Source organism: Rhinichthys klamathensis, unplaced genomic scaffold (genome assembly GCF_029890125.1).
Source record: "Rhinichthys klamathensis goyatoka isolate OS25496 unplaced genomic scaffold, OSU_Roscu_1.1 h1tg000192l_1, whole genome shotgun sequence".
Lineage (NCBI taxonomy): Eukaryota > Metazoa > Chordata > Actinopteri > Cypriniformes > Leuciscidae > Rhinichthys > Rhinichthys klamathensis.
In genome coordinates, this window is record NW_026606718.1 from 714,427 (window position 1) to 732,863 (window position 18,437).

Sequence of the window (18,437 nt, forward strand, 5' to 3'; positions counted from 1 at the left end):
TTTCGACCCCCTGCCAAATTATTACCCCCCTCGTTGAAGTCAGTACCTGATTGCCTAATCCCAACCCCGCCCCTAATCCTAACCCCTCCCCCACAACTAATCCTAAACCTACCAATGCTAGGGGGGTAATAATTTGGCGGGGGTCGAAATTCAGCACAACACCGGCCCGAGGCATAAGCGAACCAAGCGGCTGCCAGGGGGTCCCCCAATCGAGTAAAAAAAAAAGATTTTTTTTTAGATGACTTAAACAAGTGACATAAATAAATGAATATGACTGGATTACTAATTCAAGACAAGAAAATTCTGATTTCATGATCAATATACCTGCCTACAACTGCTGCTGTGTCTGCCAGCGTTTAAGTCATGCGCATAATCTAGACACCTCGCGCGTGCATAGACAATTCGTGCGCAACTGAGCATAGTCACGGTATCGGTTTAAGTTGGAGAAAATAGCCGCAGGGGAACTTAACCTTCTAGTTGTAAGGTTAGCAGTTTGAATAAATAATAAACATAGCAGTTTGAACTCTTCTCCACTTTATTATACCACACATCAGATCACTAACTCCAAAAACCCGCGACACTCCAGTACCAAGTGCGCACGACCCATTCCTATCTACGGCAAGCCCCGAGGGGGAAAAAATACATTCCATACACACATACAACGAGCGCCAGTACATCATTACCGGTATTATAGTAACAGACTTTGTTGGATTCTGTCATGTACAATCCAACAAAGTCTGTTACAATAATAATAATAAAAAAGATTTTGAGGACAGTTACACTGACTGTATTGAGACAGTTGAGAAATAATAATATTTGTACAGTTTTCAACAATAGTTGTCATTGAACCCTTGCTCTTATTATGTTTCTGATATCTCAGTTTTGTCATTATTTTAGCAAATCATTTATTTTGTGTTTTGAGACCGTTTGTTTTAAGAAGTTTCAAAGAGTTTGTAAAAGAGTAAAGTAAAAGTTAAAACTTTTTTATTAAAGTAGGCATCTATTTTATAAGTATTTATTTTGTATTAATGCATAACCTCACTGTATTCATTTATAATGTATCATTATTGTGTGACATTTGTGTCAGTAATCGTCAAGCACAGGTGACTTCGCGTAATGGGAGGGGGCCCCAAATCAAATTCTGCTTAGGGCCCCCAAAAGGCTCGGACCGGCTCTGCGGCTGTCAGAGCAGAAACGACAGCTGATGCTCTTCATATTTTTTTCCGTCTCCAGTCACGTTCTTATGTAAATTGCGTGAGCTTATTTTGTCTATTAGATCGAAAGATCTGAAAAAAACAACAACATATATTTACCCGCCTATAGACCTTCCCCTCAAACAAATCAGGGCAGAAAAGGTTGAAAGTGACGGATTAAAATACCAGGTGTAAACAGGAATGTGTTTCCCTCGACTACTTGTGATCTGATCGACCAAAACGCATTAATATCAGGTGTAAACAGGGCCACAGACCTAGCATAAACTTCAACTCTGAATCTTCCTGACAGAATCGCTACGGTCTCCTTAAATGTCAACCTGTTTCTGTCAGCCATGATAGGAGAATTGCAGGTTGTAGGTTGTATCACACCATGAGAGGAGGGGAAGGCACTCTCTGAGATTTACCCACAGGCGGAGTCTGGTCCCCTCAGGCCAGGCCTGACACCCCACTGTTAGACAGCACAAGATGTTCAGTGCCCACTCTGTTACACCTCCAGAAACCTGTGTTTCGACACACCTTACATCAGCCTCAGGAACAGCAGGAACATCGCTCGCTCTGTTTTGTGTTGATTACAGCAAAACGGGAGCATGGGTGTGGGAATCTGATGCCGAAAGCAGATCGACTGCCTCTCTCCCCGCCGCCTTCGTGTCAAGGCGAGAGAGAGCGCTTGAAGGGAGGAAGAGACTAGAAAACTGCTGCGTGGAATCAGGCAGAATCCATTCAATTATAAAAGCTGATTAACTGTGTCAATTAAAGTGTGATGGATGTCTGTTCATTTATTGAGCAGGGCAGAGGGAACGCTAGCTCAGTCTATAGGCAACTTCGGGGATTGGCTCTTCAATACATCTGTTAGACATGGTAAAAAGTTGCACTATGGAGGCTCTGATAAGTCCAAGGGGGTTAGCTGGTGAAATAAAAGCAGGTGGATGAGCAGGGGAGAGAAACTTCCTAATAATGAAACGCATCCTGCATTTTGTTGGAGCCGTGGACAGTGGTTGGCACATTAAGTGGATAATACAGTACAATATACTAATATACTTTGTCTGCATATTGCTTTAAATATAACAGTATCTTATCACTGTAAAAAAGACAAATTCTGACAGTAACATACTGTTTTCCATTAAAACAGTAATGTATTTTAGAAAACAATGCATTCTGGGCAATAATTTTAATTTAAAGACGTTTTTTTTTTTATTACTCTAACTGAAAACACAAAGAAAAGCATACGTGTATCTTTGGTTATATTAAATGATATAAAAGATCAATTGATTCATTTTTACTTAATAGCTTAATGCGTTTCATTTTATATACTAATTTATTGTTTTTTTATAATGTATATTTTCTTATTTATTTTTATTCTTATTTAGATTTATTTGTATTTATTATTATTTTTCTAGTATTATTACTAATATTACTATTATCATTTTCCCTATTGTTGTTACATACCGTGCATGGTTAAATTAAGTTATTATTAATTTATTATATAAATTATATTATTTATTATAAATAATATAATGCTTATTATTATAATAATAGAAGAAAAAATCAAATAAAATATTTATTTGTTACTTTTTGTTACTTTTTTCCCACAGAAACTGCGTTTCATGATTCAGTAGAGAGTAAACTCTGTAGAGTTTTACAGATTTACAGACACTTCATTCTGTTAATCTTTTTTTGTTGTTCATGCTATTTTCAGCATGCACCTGAAGTGCACATGCTACAGGCACAAACCCAGCCCCCATCATCTGTCGGTGCGACGACTTTCAGTTTATGATATCATAAGTCCTTTTTAACCATGACAAAGTCACTTCCCGCAGACATACTTAATGCATCGTCGATACCAAGACGCAGGAGCGATTCCTGTTTGCATGCGCTCAGTCATTCACGATTGACCAGCTGTCATAAAACAAGCCCTGATGAAATGCACTTGCTGCAGCTCGGCCACCCTCCTGCTTGCACGGTATCATGTCATATTGACAGAGTCATCAGTCAGGAGCGTTCACACAAAACATGTCAAGACATGTTTCCGATGACTCCTGAGCGGCATTAGCAGTACTCTAAAGTCACATCAGAATAATGGAGCTATATTTGGATGAAATGAACTGGTCCAGGCACCTGTAGGCCTGAGAAGTGCAGATTGTCTTCAGTAACATCTCCGCTGATAGCAATGAGGGTGTTTATTGCAACTCTGGTGATTAAGAGTGTGATGAACAATTAGAAGACAGCTTAATTAGAGTGACGCAGGCTGGCATAATGATAATAGACAGCCCTGTTTTAATTGTCTGTGTGATTTTAGGCTTGGGGATGATTCTAATTTAATCATTTCCTTTGACAATCTCACTCTCGTTTAGACCAAACAAACCAAGCAGAGTGTGTGAGGATGTGAGTGTGATCGTGATTGAGTCAAGGAGAGTCAAAATTCCTGGACTAATAATAATAATAAAATAACAACAGCAACAACCATGAACTTTGTTGCCTCCATCAAAGTGAAACAAAGGTATGAGAAAAAATAAAATGCTTCAGAAGTAAATTGCCCCTTTAAATCCAACAATTCACACAAGAATGATATTATGAACTATTAAAGGGTTAGTTCACCCAAAAATGAAAATTCTGTCAGTAATTACTCACCCTCATGTTGTTCCAACTATTCATTTCCTTCTCTGTGGGCCGTGAGATTTCACGTAGTGAAACTACACAAAGCTTTTAGGTTGCACGTCACACGTAGGCTCACTATTGGCCGACGCTGGTCATGTGTGTGATGCGTGTGACGTACAACCTAGAAGCGTTGCGTAGTTTCACTATGTGAAATCTCGAGGCCCACGGAGAAGGAAATGAATAGTTGAATAAATTCGTTATTTTTGTTTGTTTTTTTGCGCACAAAAAGTATTCTCGTCACTTGATAAACTTAAGGTTGAGCCACTGTAGTCACACCCTTAAGAAGCCTATGGAGGAGTGAGACAGCTCTCAGATTTAATCAAAAATATCTTAATTTGTGTTCCGAAGATGAACGAAAGTCTTACGGGGTTGGAACAACATGAGGGTGAGTAATTACTGACAGAATTTCATTTTTGGGTGAACTAACCCTTTAACCTTAACACAAATTTGTTATTAACTTACCTATGTTCCTTACCTATGTTCCATCTTTTTTCAATGCGTTGACTTAAATATAAACACAAACACTTGTATTGTTAATTAAAATTATACATGCATCACTAGTAACCACACAAGGGAATTTTTCACACTTATAAACATATATATATATATATACACACTGCCGTCGAAGAGTTTGGGATCGGTATTTTTTTAAATGTTTTTAAAAGATGTCTTTTATGCTTGCCAAGGCTGCATTTATAAAAAAAATAAAAAATAAAAAAAACAGTAATAGTATGGAATATTATTACAATTTTTTTTTTTTTAAACTGTTATTTATTAGTTCTGTTTGAATATGATTTTAAATGTAATTTATTCCTGTGATGGCAAAGCTGAATCTTTTAGTGTCACATGATCCTTCAGAAATCATTCTATGCTGATTTGCTGCTCAAGAAATGTTTATTATTATTATTATCAATGTTGAAAACAGTTCTGTGCAATTTGTTCAGGATTCTTTGTTGAATAGAAATAGAACAGAATTTATTTGAAATATGAATCTTTTGTAACATTATAAATGTCTTTACTGTCACTTTTGATCAATGTAATTGCAAGCTTGAAGAATAAAAGTATTAAATTCTTTAATTTCTTTCAAAAAATATATATAAACTGACCCCAAACATTTGAACGGTCTAAAATGTTAAAAAAGCTTTCTATTTCAGATCAATGCTGTTCCTTTGAATTTTCTATTCATCATAGAATCCTGAAAAAACTGTTTTCAACTTTGATTTCTTGAGAAGCAAATCAGCATATTAGAATAATTTCTGGACGATCATAAATATATCAGCATTTTCTTCACTGAGCTTTTAGACCGTTAAAAACATGCACCTCTATTTTTTAATTGCCCTTCTGTTGACCCCCACTTCGTGTGTACAGGCAACCCGATCACACTAAATGCGTCTCAATAGCACGCAGTGTGTTTATCGTGCAATTTATACACGAAAATGAGTTTTTACGTGCATAGGATACGCATGGGTTGGTTAGGGTAGGTTTAGTAGTGGTGTGGGGTGCGTGTGTATTACACGCAAATGAACTGCGTATCAAATGTACGCGAAAACTGCGTATCATATCCACGTAAAAACTCATTTTCGCGTATAAAGTGCACGATAAAACACAATGCGTGCTATAGAGACGCATTTACGTGAGAACAGGCTGGTACAGGAGTGGACTATGATGCAGGTCAGTGTGTTATGCTTGCTCAATGATATGGCCCATATACACTGCTTTGAGTTCAGTAGCTTTGGCGGAGCGATTCCTTTTAGCTGTCAGTCCACGGAGCGTCTAAATAGGCCTGAATACGCCTCTGCAGTCTCTCTTCACAATGTAGAGCCACTGGGTCTCTCCCAGCAGTGAGCGCAGACACCTCTACCACCCAAAAATCAGCACGCCACAGAGACAACCTTCTCAAATCCCATTACCCACCGACACAATTGATTAGAATAATTTTGGATGTGATTGTCTCTGGGTACTCAGCCATAAAGCTGCAGGGCACAACAAGAGAGGGCACATGAAATTGTGGATTCATAAGAAAATCTGCTTTGTGTCGGAAACGCACACAGACGCATACAAACACACACTGCCTCTCTCTCTCTCTCTGCTTCTCTCTCTCTCTCTCTCTCTCTCTCTCTCTCTCTCTCTCTCTCTCTCTCTCTCTCTCTCTCTCTCTCTCTCTCTCTCTCTCTGGATTGAGTGTCTTTCAAAATCATGGCCATAAATCCAGCAGCTTGAAGAATGCTGATGTAGCAGGCTGCCAGCAAACACTCCCATCTCTCCAACTGCAGAACAACCCACTGAAGCACAGATATGATTACCTTTTTAAGGAGGCGGCAGTGGGGAAGCTGCACAACTACTGGAATGTTTTCCCAGCAGTTAATTCCCTTGCACACAATGCAAGCCAAGTCAGGTTTAGGTAATTCTGTTTGCTAATAATTTTATGCTTAAAAAAACTAGCATCTGGCAAAATTTGGTTAACGTCAGATTACAAAGTAACACATGGGAAGAACAGGTATTTCATTTCTAAAATTGACATTGATTGTCATTTTAAGTAGTTTTTAACCAGCTATTTAGGCTGTTTGGAATGGAATACTTACTGCATGCATTGTGCTTTTGTCTAAAAAATATCCTCTATGCCATGTTCTCTTTTGTTTACTACACATTTGGCAATTGTAGTAGGTCATTCAGGTGTTTCATACATGCATATAGAATTTGTGCATTATACATAACTTCTATTCTGCGAGATTACATTGATCAAATGTGACATTTACATAAGATGTCTTTCAAATAAATCTGTGGGATTTTTTTTTTCTTAAAAAATATTCAAAATATAACTGTTGTTTTCAGAAAAAAATGTTAAGCAGCTCAACTGTTCAACATTTTTAATAATCAAAAAGAAACTCAAATGTTTCTTGAGCACCAAATCAGCATATTATAATGATTTCTGGTGGATCATGTGACGCTGAAGACTGGAGTAATGATGCTGAAAATTCTGGAATTAGACTTTAAAATATATTCAAATAGAAAAGTAATTTTAAATTGTAATGTTACTGGGTAACACTGTACTTGAAGGGGTGTGCATAAGACTGACATTACACCTTCATAATCATGACACATGTCATGAATATGAAGGAGGTTTTATGCATGTTTATAACAACTGTCATTAAGTGTCTTTCGCTCAATTATGACATTTGTAATGCAAGTATGACATTGTTTGAGATGTCTTTGTAATGACACCTTGACATAAACCAATACATCATAACCTGTCAGTGTCTTGGTAATGACAACTTGACATTACCAAGACAACATAAATTGTCATAAATATGTCATAAACATGACATAGCAGATGAATTATCAAACTTAAGAAACCACTTAGCTTTATGGGTTAACATTACATTAAACTGTCAGGTGTTTGGTTTTGACATTGGTCATGAGGCCATTATAACTGTGTCATGAATATTTTTCTTGACCTCAACTACAGTGGAACAAATTGAATTTGTCATTAAAATGTTATGATGGCCTCATGACAGCCAATGTCAAAACCAACCACCTGACATTTTTATGTAATGTTAACCGATAAAGCTAAGTGGTTTCTTAAGTTTGATAATTAATCTGCTATGTCATGTTTAACATATTTATGACAGGTTGTGTTGTCTTAGTAATGTCAAGTTGTCATGACAAAGTTACTGACAGGTTATGATGTATTGGTTTATGTCAAGGTGTCATAACAGACATCTCAAACAATGTCATATTTGTATTAAAAATTTCATAATTGACCGAATGGCATTTAATGACAGTTGTCATAATCATGCATAAAACCTCCTTCATATTCATGACATGTCATGTCATGATTATGAAGGTGTCATGTCAGTCTTATGCACACCCCTTCAAGTAAAGTGTTAGCAAGAAGGGTAACTGACCCCAAACTTGAATGGTAGTTTAGTTTTCAGCTTTTTGTGGACTGTGGAGAAGATACATAACCCTTTTTAACTGTTTGAACGAATGTATAATAATTTATTTAGCATTGTGTAACACAATTATGTTAATGTTATTAATAAAAAAAAGAATTATTTGAAAGTGTTACAGAGGAAATCTAGCTTTTTTTACATTTCTGTTTTAACCAGTATACTTGCTGATATTATAAATGTAAATTTTTGTATGCAGCTGACATTTTTCAAGTAAAATGAGGCATCAAAACATTTTAGTAACAGCTTCATCAGCCAATATAGGCAGCTAATATCAGCCTAATCCGCTCATTGTTGACTAATAAATAAATTCAATTCAATTTACATTTATTTGTATAGTGCTTTTCACAATACGCATCGTTTCAAACCAGCTTTACAGAAAATGCATTAGTCCGCATTACAATTTAGAGTGATCATCTGTTATCAGAGGTAACTGTCTAAGACAAGTTGTGCATTTCAGAAATGTACATATACAAAATCACAGTTAGCTAAAAATGTATTTATTTAAACAATGTAATAATTTAAGGCAGAAACAATGAGCTCGTTGAAGTAATGAATACTTGTTTGTTAAAGGAGCTGTATGTAAGAAATGTATTTCAATTAATCATAAAATGGCCCTGAAATGTCAATAGACATTAAGAAATCATGTACATTTCAAATACTTATATCACTGACAACAGTAGTCTGGCCAGGATATTGTCATTTAAAAAGTGCAGTTGCAGCCCTCAACTGATGTTGATGTTGTCATGTTGTGTTTTGGTCTGATGCTCCACCCTCCACCTGTCTACCAATCACGAAGTCAGTAGTGTTGCGACATCCGGGTTGCCAGCTCTGCTCTAGTTACCACAGCTGCAGCTCGTCACGTTCCTGCTGGATCCTGGCAACCTCGAGTCAGGGAGGAGGGGAGGGGATACACCACTCTACAGCAATTTGACAGTGATTGCAGTACTAGTTTTGGCCACAATCTTACATACAGCTCCTTTAACAAATGATTATGACATTTAGAAAAATGTAGCATTGTATTTTGAATAAATTGAATAAATGTAAACATTGACAACCAAATTTTGTGACGCATAGTAATGCACATGTGTCTGTTTCTGTCTCTGCAGCGGCGTCAGGTGCTGAGGACGTGGCTCTGTACGTGGGGATCGTGGTGGTGGCTCTGTGTCTGACTCTTCTGTTGATCATACTGGTGCTGGTGTACCGCAGGAAGAAGGAAGGTCTCGACGCAGATGTGGCCGACTCCTCCATCCTCACCACTGGCTTCCAGCCCATGGGCATCAAGCCCACCAAGCCAGGTGTGTGGGCACCGCGCAGGGCAGCCCGCAGCAGTAGGCTATTGTTTCTCTACACTATCCACTCCTCGCCACGGTGTTTCACGCTCATCCTTTCATCAGTGCCCGTGTTCCCGTGCCACCTGTGGCCGTAGCGGCCCACAGTCTCGCAAATGTGTCCGTGTATGTGCAGTGTTTACGTTAAACCGAGGTAGTCATAGTTTTGTCTTGTGTGTCATCTTCACAGTTGCAAATGATTGTGATTTTGGTTTTACTTGAATCCTCTTTGAAGCTGCATGTGAGAGGAGACCTTCACTCGTCCGCCTGCTACCGTGGGAAGTGATTTGGTAATAGTAGCATTAAGCTGATTTCCATTGATCCTCCCACGAAACAAATCTGCCTACTGCTGTGCACTTTTATTTTTACATATGTAAAGTGTTTAATGTGGAAAAACATGAGAGCGGCTCTGATATCCTGAAATATGGAGTTGGATTTTGGGGATTTGAACCTGAATGAAGCCACACAGTAAGCTTTATTTAAAGTGTAAGAAATTTAAACCGTGGCTGCCAGGCTTTCTTTAAACGCTGTATGGGATTGATTGTGGCTGCTAAAGAGGAGGAGGAGGAGGCATCGATTTATTTACCAGTGAGTCTCTCTCAGCGCGAAGGCCTGGCTACATCCATGGATTTGTGCGTTTGCACTGAATTTCAATTTGTGCTGTGTACTTTTAGCCAGCGTGACCTTTCGAAGGGTTTTTCACTCGTGTCATTCTCTTTGTTTCTACAGAAAACTCTCATTTGCTCACCATCCAGCCTGATTTGACCACCACCACCACTAGCTACCAGGGAACTCTACGTTCTCGACACGAAGTCACCGGGAAGTTCTCCATGAGTAACGGCCCCCTCCTGGAGCCCCTTCCCAACGGCTCCCACACGCTGCACAACGGCAAACTGCCAAGCGACCCCAACGAATTCATGAACCGCCTGTCCTCTCAGACATATTTCAAAACGCTACCGAGAGACAACGTCAACACCTCCTACGGCACTTTCAATTTCCTGGGTGGCCGCCTAACCCTCCCCAACACTGGTAAGATTATACGACTGCAAACTGTGCAAAATGTTTTATGTGTTTAGTCGGGAGTGTTGTGAAAGAACTCCTGAGCTTTGTTAACTGCAATGTTATTATACTGACATGGCCCAAAATGGAAGGGTGAAGTGATCCAATTACACGGTAATCCAAGCAGTTTTATGTAAATTGGGGAACGAGCGAATGCGAACATCTTCTAAAGACGTTTTTCAAGGAACAAGGCAGAGGGGGCAAAGAAGTGCTTCCATTTTTACACTAATGATTGTGTTATGACAATGACGACCGTTTTCTTTTTTCAACGGAAATAGCTGTAATTGGGGGAGCGTCTTTTTTATTTTCCCTTTCTTTTTTTGAATGATTCCTCACTGCATCTTCTGCGAGCCGAACCAGTGGCTTAGTTGTCAGCCGTGGCACTGTAAGCCGATAGGCAGCGTGCACATTCATAGTGCCTGCAACTCTATCCACTCCAAGGACACCACCAGAGTATATTCAAACCAATTAGTCTCCTTAATCACAGACAGAGGGTTCATCAGGCTGTCACATTATGAATCACTCTCGGTCAAAGAGACAACTCACGAGGCAGTGGAAACGAAATAACCAGGGCTCCCTCGGCTAAGAACATTGTCCTTCAAAAAATAATGCCCAAATTTTGATACCTGTAATCCGCATAATTGCATCCCTTGTACCAGAGGTCACCAAACAGTTTCTCTTCTTAACTGAAATAATTATAAGTATAGCAGCAGTGAGCAACTTTTTATAAATAATAAATAAAAAAAAAATTTTATGTGGGGTACACACTATAGTTTAATATTTAGGATCAAGGTTTTGTTCAAATCACTAACCCAAATTATGAGCAATAGTAATATTTTTTAGACGCCATAATAATCTAGTTTGGATGCAGGGGGATTTAGTATATAATATTTTAGTCATTTTCTTTTTTCCTTTTTTTTTTTGTCACAATTTCCAGAGTGGACCATCCATCCATCCATCCATCCATCCAAATTACATTGAAATTCATTATTTGAGATGTTTTACCAGAAGAATACAGATGTTTGACTATTTAGGGTTTATTATTTCTTTCAAAAGTTCTTTTGCTGCCAATGTGAAATGTATGATACCTTTTCTAAAAGCGCACGTTATGCTTTTAATTTCATATACAGAAGTAATTATGTCAGGACAGACTGTAGGCACTTCCTGTTTCTGTTCTGATCTCCAGGACAGAAAGTGACAGAGTTTGTCAAGGTACACCTGGTAGATGACATCTTTGACCTTGAATGTGGACTAGTGTTAACCACATTTTCTTTTGTCACATAAAGGCCCACTGTGAGCTGTGACAAAAGCGGCTTTCAGATTGAACAAATGATCCTACTTTGTCTCTTTTGTTCCTATTTACATTAGGAATCAGCCTGCTCATCCCGCCAGAGGCCATTCCCAGAGGGAAGATTTATGAGATTTATCTCACCATTCAGACGAAGGAAGACATGAGGTAGGTCCCTGGAACCCGTCTGAGGATCTGCCTCACAAAGAAAGAATGCACAGTTTGAATCAGATTTGAAAAAGCCCCTGCACAGAGCGTCAAATATAATTGAAGTTAATCTCCATGTGTGTGTGTGTGTGTGTGTGAGATTGAGCCGTTTGTTCAGATTTATGACTAATGCTAGCTTGAGATATCAAAAGCTTGTGTGTATGTGTTGTGTGCCTTGTCTGTTATATGCAAATAAGCCATGGGCCGCAGCGAGGGAAATGTTCTCCTGTTTTAGATTTTCCTGTCGGAGTGAAGCACCAGGTAACGGTCTGGCTATTTTTTGCTCATGCATTCATGCGGTGTTCAAGACCAGCTCCCTACTGTGCTTGAATGCAGAGTGTGAAAAGTCAGATCAGAGCACCAGAGCCCTGATTAATAGTGGAAGCTCGTCTTGTTAAAGGGTCTGCTCTGTGCTTAACATTGGCCATCCATCCAGACCCCTTTGGTTGAATCCTGACCATGTTCTCCTCTGCCTCCCTCCAGATTGCCCCTGGCTGGGTGTCAGACATTGCTGAGCCCCGTGGTGAGCTGCGGACCGCCCGGTGTGGTGCTCACCCGGCCGGTCATCCTCAGTATGGACCATTGCTCTGATGCGTGCCTGGAGAACTGGGCCATCCGTCTCAAGAAGCAGTCATATGAGGGAACGTGGGAGGTCAGTGTTTGTTTGCATTTATGTTTAGCTTTAGTGGTAAAGATATGCGCTGATAACTGAAAGGATGCAGGTTTGAACCCTGCAGGTTTTCCTTGTGTAGAAATGTCCGGGTCATTTTACACACCCAATTCACAGGAAAAATCTAATTTCCCCTCTCAATTGCTATTTCCATAATGTGAGAAAAATCTCATAATTCGTATGTAACATATTCTTATTAATTAATTTATTAAATGAATTATTATATTAAAATATTAAAAAATCAATACAATGAATCGATCTCTTAATTATTGTGTTTTGATGTATACTTATATAAATATTCGCAAATATATTTATTTTGCATTACATTAATGACTTTTCTATACAGTAGACTATTGAGATTTGTAGTTTGGGAAAGACAATGTACTTGGGAATAAAACAACTTTATGCAAAATATAGTTTCATTTATTTTAATATGCAGGGGGTGCTGAAAATTACATTTGACATTCTTGTGCAGATTCACCCGCTTTCGTAGAATTTTCTCCTGTGAAACCAACCCCACATGGTGACACGATGTAAAAGTTACAGGAACAAATTCCATCAGCTCCAGGAGATAAATAAATACGACAGTGTTGAACTGTATGTAGGAGGAACTCGTGCTTTACGTTCACCTTTCTTGCCCTTTCCTATCTCTTTCTCTCTCATCATCCTGCTACTGAATTGAATATCTTATGGAGGCAAATGGGCTGTATCGTCATAATCATTTCAAATAGCCTCTCAGACAATAAAGCCCTGAAGTGTCTCCATCAGCGTACTCCTCATTTCACCTATCTCTCATACCTTCACATTTAATCTCCATTTAATTGTATGGATCTCTACCTCATTCCATCCCATGGTCATCAGCACCCACCTTTAAACTAAGCCGGGGTGAGTCCTTCATTATGCCTGATGGCTTTTCCAAATCTGCACTGAACCGCGCCGGGTCGTTGGGAGTTACATCAGGCACAGAGACAAGGAAGAGGAGGAACCTAGGAAGGAAGGGCGGAGGAAGAGAGTGAAGGTCTTCTTTCATGTTTGATACTGTGCATAAATTATTCAGGCTCCTTGGTGTGGCAGCAATGGGGCGGCAGTAGAATGAATAGGCCTGTCTTAGACAGAGGGTAGAGCAGCACTTTTAATCATCCCCTGCCCCAAATATAGCCCATCGGCAGCAGGTCGCCATTCTTGGCCAGGTACAGCAGACAAAAGAGGGAAAAAACACAGGGAAGTTTGTCCTGGAAGGAGCCTTGGCAGACAGACTCGCAGCAATTAATTTCTCCAGAGGACACAGATCAGCAAAACGCGAGCAGAAGAGAATGAAATATCGTCTGTGTCGTTATCGAACCGCGGGATGATTTTTTTTTTGAGTCATTTGAAGAAAAAATTTATAATGGGGAAAAAAATTAGACTTCATTGTGGTCAAATAGAAAACGGCTTGTGCCAATACTAATTTCACTGATGAAGATAGTGGTTTATTTTATTGATTGGCTGATGTAATTTCCTGGCCCGGATCCCGAGGTGCATGACAGTAGGGCCGCCTCTCTGTATTTGATTAGATAATGGTGTGAGTGAGAGAAAAAGAGAGAGACGGTGTGTGAGGAATCTTTCTGATGAGCTTCCTGCAGAAGGTTCTGTCGCCACATATCCCACTTGCCTTTTCTCTAATTAAAGCCACTCTGGGGAGCCATTATGTGATTGTATCTGACCGGAGACTGTGAGGAAAACGGAATGTTACCTCCACAATAGTGTTGGCCTTTGCTAGAGTCACGTTTTCAGACTTTTCTCGTGATTTTAATACATTTTCTTTGCATTAGTCTATACAAGGCACACTTGAAGACATCTCTGATGTCAGTCAGGATTCGTACATCCAATTAAAGGAAGTATCTTGCCATGCCATGACGAGCTCCATATTGCACATGGCAACCTGTTAACTAGTTGATTCTCCTGGTTATTAGTAGAGAAGCACCTCAAACTGTCAAAGTCACTAACTGATTAACACAAAACAATGGGGTGCAAAATTACGTAGGATTGGTTTTGGCTTTGGTAAAGTAATTTAACATTTATCTTGAAATAAATTGAACCAGGAATAAATCATGCAGTTTTTGAGGATTGATGTGATAAATGCATACTTTTTTGTTTGTTTGTATTTATTTATTTTAATTGCTCCTTTTGCTGTATTTAACTTTTTTTCCTTCACATGAGAATCTGAGCTGTACATTTTTTCTTCCCCCTGCTTGTAAGGAAAAGAAAGGGAAGCTCTGATCTCTTAGTAGGCACCACCATGTGTGAAGATTCACGATGAACTCCTGCTATTAGTGTCTCATTAGAGCACAGAACACAGTTCATTATGCAGAGCTTTCAGTTTCTTCTCACCCCAAGTCACTTCATTGGATCTACAATCTGACACCGAACATCCTCAGGGCAGGAGTTGGCCATCTCTCCAATAACTTCGCTGACACAGTTGCTCTCTGCCCTCCCCTCTGATTCCTGTCATTTTCTCATTGGCTCCTCAGGATGTACTTCAGCTGGGTGAGGAAGTGGTGTCGGATCCGTACTACTGCCAGCTGGAGGCGGAGACGTGCCGGGTGTTCACTGAGCAGCTGGGCCGCTTTGCTCTGGTCGGGGAGTCCCTCAGCATGGCTGCCGCTAAACGCCTAAAACTGCTGCTGTTTGGTCCCGCCTACTGCTCCACGCTGGAGTACAACATCCGCGTCTACTGCATGGATGACACACAGGACCTACTAAAGGTGAATTCAAAATGTACTTGTAATTGTGCCAATTGTATAGTGTAAGAGGATTTACAGTCAAAGACCCAGAACGAGATATGATGAATGAAGACCCGGAGTCAGAATTATAATACATTGAAGAAAAGTTTTACTGAAGATAGTTTGCAGTTTCATCTGCAGAAGTCAGCTTCAATACTCACAAGGAGTTCGTAGGCCTCCCCGCTTACAGTTACAAAGATCACCGCAATTATACCCTACACCAAGGTCTAAGCTACGTCCTTGCTTCTGGTTGCAGTTTCTGATTGGCTAAGAAATAGATAAACATAGTAATTTTCCACACATATACAGATAGACTGAAGCATATCTCCATCGATTAGGCAGCTGACACTCAGACCCCGAAGTTAGGCACGTCGTGACCTTCCAGGTCGCAAATTTGGGTTGCTGGGCGCCAGCCTGTACAGAACAACAAGTCAGTCAATCTCCAATAATGCAGTTGTTCCTTAACCTGTAACCAAAAAGTCTAACACACACACCGACACACAGCTTCTTCAAGGTTGGATTTGGCCAGGCTCTAACTATAAACAGGAGAGTATTCTCAAAACATCAAAATATGTTCTTTCTCTCAAGGAGAGGGACACTTTAGTCTGTCTGGAAAGTAAGGCTTTAACAAAGTACCACCCTAGAAGAGCAGATGGATGTATTGACACTGTAAAGAAGTCCATAATTCATTTCTGGAAGCTGGGTTTATTTGATACATTTGCTATAATATTTGAAAAAAATATTTGATATATTTACAGATATCAAATACAGACATTAGAGAATACATGAAAAGAACATTTCAGTAATCACACTGGTAACATCTATAACAAAGTAAAATCTCATACGCTTAGAGAAGTCATTCAACTCGTTTGATATTTCGAAGGAAAAATATTGATCATTCATTAATAACTTGATTGTCAACCATATATGTAAATCACTCATCAAATCACTCAAAAGGATATAGATATACTGAAGAGACAAGGATTTTCCCCTTCAATAGTTTACCTAAATTTGTCCTCAAAAAAAGAAAATTAGAGGATGATTCAATGCCAATTTAATGTAAATTCATGGAAAAGAGCTTGACATTTTTTTGTTTTCTGCAAAAGAAATTATTTTTAAACGTTTTTAAGAAAAAGTTTTTGTGAAATTGTATACACATTTTCTTTCTTTCGCCAGAATTTAGTACTGTCCTGAATAAGATATTTTACATAAAATGTTTACATATTAGTCGACAAGACAAAGGGGGGGACTTTTGAAAAGATGTGTAAAAAAGATCAGATTTTTCCATTTTAGTACTGCCCTTCGGAAGTTACAGAAGATACTTGCATGTTTCCCCGAAGACAAATCAAGTACAATGTACCTTGATCTTCAAATTCAAGAGGTTTACACCCTCTGGTTCTAAATGCATCATGTTTCCTTCTGGAGCATCACTGAATGTTTGAACCTTTTGTAAAAGTTGCGTATGAGTCCCCTCAGTTGTCCTCAGAGTGAAAGGATGGATCTCCAAATCATAGTCACTGCCGGAAAGGGTTCAATTATGCAAAAGATGCTGGAAAACCAAAGAATTTGCGGGACCTGGAGGATTTTTCTGAAGAACGTTGGGCAGTTTAACTGCTCATGATCCCTCTTATTTTGTTAAAATAATTAACATTGTGCAGATTCTGCAAGGTGTATGTAAACTTTTGACCATATATATACAGTAGTATAAAAATATACATATTTCTTTTTCTTTCCATCAGCGCATTCAATTGTTTTTCAGTTCCTTCTCACTTTTTTTCTTTCTTTTTTGCTCCCCTCCTAACAGATCAGGAATAATCAAGAGCTAATGCCAAAGCAGCCTCCCTCGAGGAGCACGTCTGAGCAGACTGTTAAGATTTCATTTGCATGCTTAATTAGCAAATGAAAAGGAGAGACACTCTGGCCGTGGCCCCTGAGCTCCGCTCGGCTCTCACTGTCAAAGTAAGAGGGCCCGTTCCCTGCTCTGCCCACTCCAGTCTCTGAGAGCCTGCCAGAAAGAATGACCTGCCTTACCCAAAGCTGCCCGCTGGGCCCCGCTAGGGTGGGCTGACAGGGGAAAGAGATGCCAGGAATTTGCCCAGTTTGTTTAAAATGAGCTCTTAGCCATGCAGAGATGAGAAGTGCTCCAGCCTATGATGGATGTGAGCACCTCCTCTCCAATTCTCTCCGAAGGGTTCATGAGAACGCTGACTGTTCTGTCATTTTAAAGTGAAGTGTTGAAGTGGTGATTTGTTGCCCCTCACCACCCACCCCCCCCCCCAAAAAGCCAATTTTTTTTTGTTTTGTTTTTTTATTTCACAACAGTTGCTGTTGTTTAATGATTGCAGGTGTGGATGTGTGATGTGCTTTTATCCGTAGCCAGGGTGTTGAGCTGCTAATATAGATGCTTTTTCAACCCATGACCTCCTTTCATACTAACCTTGCCTTTGATCAGGTGTGGGCCGCTCCAGGGGAACCTTCATACGTGGACAGACTCAGTCATGCAGTCCTCTCGTGTAGAGCTGCTTTCCATGAATCCACCCCATTTGCATTTTCACTCCCCTCAAATGCACAGACCGTTGTGGTAAGCCACAGTATCCTGGTAGGACAGCGAGTTTTTTTGCAGGGTGGTTTAGCGGAGAGTCGATTGGACTGTATGCTGATCTTTGTCAGTATGAAAAGAGAGATGATTTTTTTTCCTAAGGCCAGATGCAAACTCTGCAAGTATGTGAATGCAAACGCTCCATGCTAAACCTTGATATATCGATTTTTTTATTTAGTAAAAATGCCTGTAGTGTGTACTGTAATTGCAGCACTACTGAACCATTTTTTTTTTTTTAAGTTTCTTTGCTTTGCTAAATGAATTAATGTAGAACCATTTTTCTCGTTTTACTCTGCTTTTAAATGTTTAATTGGCTAGATATTTTTCTTGCATATAGTTCATTTAGTTGAATCAGTTCTTTGGCAAATCACAACAAAATTATTTGTTATAATTATATAATTAAATTAAAATTTATATAATTAAAATTATAAACTCCTCATACAGGAATCGCTTACAACTGAAAGGTTCAAGAAAAAAATCGTGGGTCAAAAAGTTTGGGAACAAAAATGCAGAAAGTATTTCTACGTCAGCAGTTTCATGTCATTTTATTTTAAAATGTTTTAAACGAGCGTAAAATTTATCGTAAAAAGTCTACGGCCAGTTTTCTCTTTCACATCAACTGCTTTTATTACTATTTTTATCCGCCACATTGATGAAAGAATGCATGTAAATCAATGTGTTTGCAATCTTGCAATGCATTGG

General features: G+C 39.2%; 1 protein-coding gene across 5 annotated transcripts in view; it reads left to right on the plus strand.

Annotated features, from left to right (window-relative positions):
* Window positions 1-18,437, plus strand: part of unc5a (unc-5 netrin receptor A) — a 193,969-nt gene that overhangs the window by 162,209 nt on the left and 13,323 nt on the right. For 2 of the 5 annotated variants that reach the window (XM_056262380.1, XM_056262382.1), the window contains 5 exons: window positions 8,929-9,150; window positions 9,880-10,179; window positions 11,578-11,665; window positions 12,188-12,356; window positions 14,885-15,118. In XM_056262380.1, the coding sequence (XP_056118355.1) occupies window positions 8,929-9,150; window positions 9,880-10,179; window positions 11,578-11,665; window positions 12,188-12,356; window positions 14,885-15,118 (1,013 nt within the window). Of the gene's footprint in view, window positions 1-8,928; window positions 9,151-9,879; window positions 10,180-11,577; window positions 11,666-12,187; window positions 12,357-14,884; window positions 15,119-16,940; window positions 17,347-18,437 lie in introns of those variants that run through there. The other 3 variants (XM_056262381.1, XM_056262383.1, XM_056262384.1) reach the window with 2 other exon arrangements.